We start from the raw sequence: 7,857 nt of genomic DNA, 5'->3' as shown, positions 1-7,857 counted from the left end.
TTTTATGGCCATTACAAGTTCCAACCATGATGGATTCCATTATGGTCGTGACTTGGCCATGACCCACATAATCAGAGTTGGAGGCTTAGCATCTCATCAGAACCTGGAATAGTATTAACTGTGGCTTTATAGAAGTCAAAACTTGTATACAAATCCTGATCGTGTAAATGCGCAATGGCCCAGTGGTTAAAGACGCTGAGCCTGTCAGCTGGAAAGTTGATAGCCCGGGTTTGAGACCTGAGTGCTGCGCGACGGGGTGAGCTTCCGTTACTTGCTCCAGCTCCCGCCTAACTAGCAGTTCGAAAGCATGCAAATGCGAGTAGATTAATAGGTACCACTTTGGTGGGAAGATAACAGTGTTCCGTGTGCCTCAGTGTATAGGCTTGCTGGCCACATGACCATAGAAAGTGTCTTTGGACAATGCTGGTTCCCTCAGCTAGGAAATGGAGAGGAGTGCCACCCCCTAGAGTTAGAAATGACTGGACGGGAAACCTTTTACCTTTAAATGCAAGATGGTGGCTGTTTATCATGATGGCTAGACATTTTGAGAGTTGTCATCCAAGTGTAACAAGATGGCACTAGGTTGGATTCCTTATGCTTCACCAATAAAGGTTGGAGCACATATTATTTAACCAGGTTTCTGGCTTAATATGTACACAATTGGGGCCAACACAACTCACCCATGTGCACCTCTCTCCCCGCCTGATATTTAATACACAATCATTAATATTGCATTCAGTTTTAAGGATGCGGAAATACGTGATCCATTTATTCAAAACAAAGCAAAGAGAAAAGCGAATTTACAAGAACTCCACCTCTGTCCCCAATTGCTCTTTGAGCCAAGGTAGAATTTTGAAGATGTTGATGTGGAAATCTCTAGCGTGGGGAAGAGACTTCTGCTTGATGGGCTCCAAGTCGCACAATAATGACCCACTGCCTTTGCAAGTGTCAACCACACTCCAGCTGATCACACCCAACTGCAGAAGGAGAGACAAGATGGAGAAAGAACTGTGGTTGTAAAGCTCGACAGACTCCAGTGCAGTGTTTTTCCAAACTTGGCAATGTCTTGGTCAGTGGTGAAATCCAATTTTTTTTACTACCGGTTCTGTGGGCGTGGCTTGGTGGGCGTGGTGTGGCTTGGTGGGCGTGGCAGGGCAAGGATGCTGCAAAATCTCCATTCCCAACCCACTCCAGGGGAAGGATACTGCAAATTCCCCATTCCCTCCCCACTCCTGGGGGAAGGATATTGCAAAATCTCCATTCCTACCCCACTCTGGGGCCGGCCAGAGGTGGTATTTGCCGGTTCTCTGAACTACTCAAACTTTCCGCTACCGGTTCTCCAGAATCTGTCAGAACCTGCTGAATTTCACCCCTGGCCTTGGTGTAAACTCCAATGCCTAGAAATCTTGGAGCACTGGTTAGGGAATTCTGGGAACTGAAGTCCACGCGTTTTGAAGTTGCCAAGTTTGAAAAACACTGCTCCAATGAGAAGAAAGCATAGCTAAGTAAGAGATAAATTTTGCTTCATCCACCAATATGGCTGCCCGTTGTTCAGTAACGCTGTAGTATGTGTCTACCTCCTTAACAAATGGTTTTCGGAAACCATTTATATTTGAAGGTTGGAATGTTGGTCTGTTTGGCTGAGAAGAAGAGGCCGGGTTTGGCTCAAGTAACCACTCACCTGGACGTAACGTAGCCTTCTCTGAATGAGGAGAGGCCCACCAGAATCATCTGCAACCAAGAGAAGAAAGGAGCTTAGCCAAGGAGTTAGCTGGCTAGGCACAGCCAAGCTCTCAGCCTGAACGGTGTACTAGAAGCGGGTTTCCCCAAACATTTCAGGCACCAGCAAAAAAAGTTTCTCATTTTATGAAGTAATGAATGAAGAGGGATGGAATTGTTAAATGTTCCTTCGCTGATTCCTTCCCCCCCCCCCACCCCCACAACTCGAGTGAGTAGAAAGCTGGGTTTCAAAACTCTGTGAGGTTTCCCGCTTGTCATATATCTATTATTCTGTACTGTTATTCTTTCTATGATCACCTTTATCCATCCCATCAAGCCCAAAAAAGTCAGGAATGGTATATAGCCGTGATGGCAAACCTATGGCACGCGTGCCACAGGTGGCACGTGGAGCCATATCTGTGGGCACACGAGCGTTGCTCTAGCTCAGCTCCAGCGTGCATGGGCACGCCAGCCAGCTGATTTTTGGGCCTCCCGGGGCTATCGGAAGTTGAGAAACGGGCCATTTCTGGCCTCCGGGGGTGGTAGGGGAGGCTGTTTTCGTCCTCCCCAGGCTCCAAGAAAGCCTCTGGAGCCTGCGGAGGGTGAAAAATGGGCTTTCTTGGCCCACCAGTAACCTTTTTGCGGTCGCATGCCAAAAGCGGGGGGAGCGGGAAGGAGCGTGTGCATCTGCGTGGAAGGGTGGGGCACATTGAATTATGGGTATGGGCACACGTGCGCTCGACCCCCCCCCCGCACTCCCTCTGCTTTTGGCACGCGATGGCAAAAAGGTTAGCTATCACTGGTATTTAGGATTTCTTGCCACAGGCAGGGGGTTGGATTAGAAGGCCTCCAAGGTCCCTTCCAAAGCTATTATTCTACGCTCTATGTTCATATGAACAGGGACACGGTGGCTCAGTGGCTAAGATGCTGAGCTTGTCGATCGAAAGGTTGGCAGTTCAGCGGTTCGAAGCCCTAGTGCCGTGTAACAGGATGAGCTCCGGTTACTTGTCCCAGTTTCTGCCAACCTAGCAGTTCGAAAGCACGTAAAAAATGCAAGTAGAAAAATAGGGACCACCTTTGGTGGGAAGGTAACAGCGTTCCGTGCACCTTTGGCGTTTAGTCATGCCGGCCACATGACCACGGAGACATCTTCGGACAGCGCTGGCTCTTCGGCTTTGAAACGGAGATGAGCACCGCCCCCTAGAGTCGGGAACGACTAGCACATATGTGCGAGGGGAACCTTTACCTTTACCTAGGTTCATATGAAGGCAACATGTCTTGTAGAACATTCCTCTGCCATGCGCTACCGTCCTGCGATTGACCTGCATTTTTAAAATTACCTCCTGGAAGAGAAACTGCTTAAGTAAGCTAGCTCTCCTATTTATTCTTGCAAGCTGCAGGATAACAATTTTTCTTCTAACTTTAATTAGATAATTATATCCCTCTTTTTTCCTTGGCAGCTAGCTGCTCAATGCCTGCCAGGATGCAGGAGATGATCAGGCTAAACTCAAGGGAGGGGTCAAACACATCATAAATCACGAGTCCCTGCGTTCCCGCAAGAGATCTAAGTCCATCTCACCCTGAATGCCTCTCTTTATCTCCCGCTCATTTCCCTTAACGGTTAGTTGGTCAGATTCATGTAGAGAGCTTAATCATGCAATAAATCTTTATACTCATTTGAACTGTCTGAATCTCCTGAATCTTTCCCCAGGGCTTGACATAGATGCTTAATTCCCATTAGAGTAACTTTCCCTTGCTGATCCCTAAACTAAGCATCTCCAAAGTGGAGGAGGAGGAGACAAAGATTGGAGGGCTATTACATGCCCAACGAAAGCAATCCCTTTGTGAGTCAAATACAGAAGATTATCCCTGCCATTTGGGCTTACTATAGCAGATAGAAGGAGGACTCCTGGTGTCCAAATTAATTAATGCGGACAATTTTTAATAAACTTGATCTTGTTTATTTCAGTCCTGGCTTCTCTTCTGAATGTTCTCGTGCTTCAGTATCTACCTTGCAAATTCTAAATTATCCGTGAGCACAAGAATTTCAGAAAAGAGGTGCACAGCTCATTGGAGAAATCTTGAGTCCAGTAGTCCCAGAAACATCTCGGAAGTATTGCCGTCAAACTGACATGCAGAATCTATTTTTCAATTCGGTTTAATCCTTCAATTTCATTTTAATTCTGTGTAAATCAACCGTCAGCTCCAGTTTGGGCAATCATACACTGGAGAGACATCAATGTTCTTTTCTTGATAAAAATATGGAAGTAGCTTGTTTGTCTTTCTTTCAGGGCACCAAAATTTTTCTCCCCAGTCTAACTCACAGCCTTAAGTAGTCACTTATCCATTTAGAACAACAGAGTTGGAAGGGACCTTGGAGGTCTTCTAGTCCAACCCCCTGCTTAGGCAGGAAACCCTACACCACTTCAGACAAAGTCCTTCGGGAGAGGGGGCGGTATAAAAATTTAATAAATAAAATAATAATAAATAAATAAATGGTTGTCCAATCTCTTCTTAAAAACTTCCAGTGTTGGAGCATTCACAACTTCTGGAGGCAAGTTGTTCCACTGGTTAATTGTTCTAACTGTCAGGAAATTTCTCCTTAGTTCTAAGTTGCTTCTTGATTAGTTTCCACCCATTGCTTCTTGTCCTGCCCTCAGGTGCTTTGGAGAATAGTTTGACTCCTTCTTCTTTGTGGCAACCCCTGAGATATTGGAACACTGCAATCATGTCTCCCCCCAGTCCTTCTTTTCATTAAACTAAACATACCCACTTCCTGCAACCGTTCTTCATATGTTCATATGAGTTTTAATGTTTTTAATTTTTAAATGTTTTTTATAATGATTTTAAATGCATTGTGAGCCGCCCTGAGTCTTCAGAGAGGGGCAGCATACAAATTGAATGAATGAATGAATGAATGAATGAATGAATGAATAAATAAATAAATAAATAATAAATAAATAAACAAACGAACAAACAAACAAACAAATAAATAATGTTTTAGCCTCCAGTCCCCTAATTTTCAATGTATACATAGAAGGAATTAGAAAGAGAATAACAGAGTTGGAAGGACCTGGTAGGTCATCTAGTCCAACCCACTACTCAAGCAGGAGACCCTAATGGGGTTAACGCTGGGCCAGATCACTTGCTGCTTTGGAAGTTCCTATACTTCCTAGATCTAAAGAGAAGGAATAAGATTTAGGGCCAATTCTCCTTACGTGAACAAACGTTGGGGTCCTCTCGTGGATCAGTGCCTCCTGTGCAAAGGAAGTGTTCGTTCATCACCTCTGAGATATTTGCAACGTTCTTGTATTGTTTGGCTTTTTCAGCATCCATGTTGCAGGCCATTTTCTGAGGAGAGAAATGGAGACGCGGATTTAAACACCGGAAACATCCAGAAGGTCCTGAATCTGTCGAACCCAGGCATCTTCAGAACCTGAGCCATGATGGTTCTTAAGAAACTCTGATAGTTGTAATGGCAACACATCTTGAGGGAGGCAAGCTGGGGAAGGATGGTTCTGGAAATAGGTTTGTTGTTACATGTAACCCTAACCCTAACCCTCCCGTACTTCCACCTCTCATAATACTAGACAACACAGTGTCAACAGTAGAGACCTTCAAATTTCTAGTTTCTATCATATCTCAAGACCTAAAATGGACACCTAACATCAAAAACATCATCAAAAAAGCACAACAAAGAATGTTCTTTCTGCGCCAACTCAAGAAGCTCAAACCGCCCAAGGAGCTGCTGATCCAGTTCTACAGAGGAATTATTGAGTCTGTCATCTGCACCTCTATAATTGTCTGGTTTGGCTCTGCAACCCAACAAGACAGACACAGACTTCAGAGGATAATTAGAACTGCAGAAAAAACAATGGCTACCAACCTGCCTTCCATTGAGGACCTGTATACTGCACGAGTCAAAAAGAGGGCTGTGAAAATATTTACAGATCCCTCACATCCTGGACATAAATTGTTTCAACTCCTACCCTCAAAACGATGCTATAGAGCACTGCACACCAGAACAACTAGACACAAGAACAGTTTTTTTCCGAACGCCATCACTCTGCTAAACAAATAATTCCCTCAACACTGTCAAGCTATTTACTAAGACTGTATTACTATTATTCTTCTCATCCTTCCTATTACCTATCTCCTCCCACTTATGACTATAATCATGTTGCTTGTATTTTTACGATTTATATTGTTCTGTTTCCTAGTATGATTTGATTGCTTATTTGTACCCTATGGCTATCATTAAGTGTTGTACCTTATGATTCTTGACGAATGTATCTTTTATGTATACTGAGAGCCTATGCACCATAGACAAATTCCTTGTGTGCCCAATCACACTTTTTTTTTAATTTGATTTATATGCCGCCCTTCTCCGGAGACTCAGGGCGGCTTACAATGCGTTAAGCAATAGCCTTCATACTTTTGTATATTTATACAAAGTCAGCTTATTGCCCCCACAAACTGGGTCCTCAATTTACCCACCTTAGAAAGGATGGAAGGCTGAGTCGACCTTGAGCCTGGGGAGAATTGAACTCGCAGTAATTGCAGGCAGCTGGATGTTAAATGCTGCCTTAGGAGGCATTAGCCTCCTACGCCACTCCGGCTCCTGTACACTTGGCCAATAAAGAATTCTATTCTATTCTATTCTATTCTATTCTATTCTATTCTATTCTATTCTAGATTCCAGGACGTCGCAATGTAGGTAGTCCTCGACTTACGACCATAATCGGGGCTGGAACATCCTTTGGTGATGACATTGAGTCATGCCTGATTTTACAACCTATTTTGCCATGGTCGTTAAACAAATTGTGCGGTTGTTAAGTGAATCTGGATTTCCCCATTGATTTTAATTGTTCAGAAAAAAGCCAGGAAGGTGACAGAAATGGTGATCCTGTGGCCCTGGCGTGCTGCAACCATCATAAATACATGTCAGCTGCCAAGGGCTCAAATTTTGATCACATGATCAAGGGACTCTGTGGTGGTTTTAAGTGCGAGGATTGGTCTTAAGTCACTTTTTTCACAGTGCTGTCGTAACTTTGAATGGTGGTTAAACAAATGTTTGTAAGTGGAGGACTACCTATATATGATAGCAAACCCATTACTGTTGCTGAACTGCTAATGATGTAAGTTGCCTTTACTCAAAGTAAGTCCCCTGTTAGCACCTTGCTAAGGAATAACCCTTGAGTAGCAAGGGTGTGCACATGAAAGCAGTTGAGAGTAGTTATGAATAAGAAATAACAGACCAAGAAATTGAATTAGAGCCAGAAATCTTCTTATTAGGCATGATTAAAAGGAACATTAGACAGCACATAAAATACTTAACATTACACATAATTATGGCAGCAAGACTGGCACTAGCACAATTGTGGAAAACAGATCGCTTGCCAACAGACCAGGAGACAATTCAAAAAATTTACGCATGTGCAGAAATGGATAAATTAACTTTAAAATTAAAAGATAAGGAAGACTCAAAATATTTTGAAGTATGGAATAGATGGTATAAGTGGATAAATCAAAAGAAAAAGGGGTAAAGAGTAAATTTAGGAAAAAATCAAATGTAACAAATAAGCACCGTCAGGTAGATAGAAGAAGAAATAAATCACTGTTTATATACCTATGTACATACAATTACATATATTTAGTTTGTTTGTGGGGTTGTGTATTGTATATGTAATTGTATGACTGAGAAAAAAATGTATATTTTTGTCTTTTAAAATTTTTAAACTCAATAAAGTTTGTTTTTAAAATTGAAAAAAAAAGGAGAGTAGTTATGAATAAGCACAGTCACCACACAGATACACTGAGTTGTGTTACAGTTTACATTCAGGAAAAATAAAGCACAGTCCAAAAAACAAAGTCTTCATACCAGTCGTAGTAATCATACACAGTAAACAGTTCTTCTGGAGTTGCAAACAGTAATACAGTAAGTCAGATAGAGTTATCAGAGAGCAACAAAGAGAGCAAGCCATTTTCTAGCTCCCTCTTAAGGACATTGGCAACAAAGCTAACCAATCAGGACACATTATGATGCCATACAGCAGTCTTAAAGCTATACAATACAATTGCAATACACTGCAAACATTCATTGATGGTTTATATATTGCCAACCCAACAAGTTGGGTA

General features: G+C 42.7%; 1 protein-coding gene across 1 annotated transcript in view; it reads right to left on the bottom strand.

Annotated features, from left to right (window-relative positions):
• Window positions 1–734: 734 nt before the first annotated feature.
• The window catches only part of LOC139312103 (complement factor B-like), a 40,658-nt gene continuing 33,535 nt past the window's right edge, over window positions 735–7,857 (bottom strand). The window contains exons 17-19 of the mRNA XM_070936631.1: window positions 4,938–5,070; window positions 1,682–1,731; window positions 735–977 (exon numbers count right to left, since the gene is read on the bottom strand). Of these exons, the coding sequence (XP_070792732.1) occupies window positions 801–977; window positions 1,682–1,731; window positions 4,938–5,070 (360 nt within the window). The 3' untranslated portion in view covers window positions 735–800. The remainder of the gene's footprint in view (window positions 978–1,681; window positions 1,732–4,937; window positions 5,071–7,857) is intronic.

This window comes from Pituophis catenifer, unplaced genomic scaffold (assembly GCF_029215685.1).
Source record: "Pituophis catenifer annectens isolate HBS135680 unplaced genomic scaffold, rPitCat1.0.hap2 SCAF_2, whole genome shotgun sequence".
Classification (NCBI taxonomy): Eukaryota; Metazoa; Chordata; class Lepidosauria; order Squamata; family Colubridae; genus Pituophis; species Pituophis catenifer.
The sequence above is the reverse complement of the archived record's forward strand: the minus strand, read 5'-3'. Positions and strand labels throughout refer to the sequence as shown.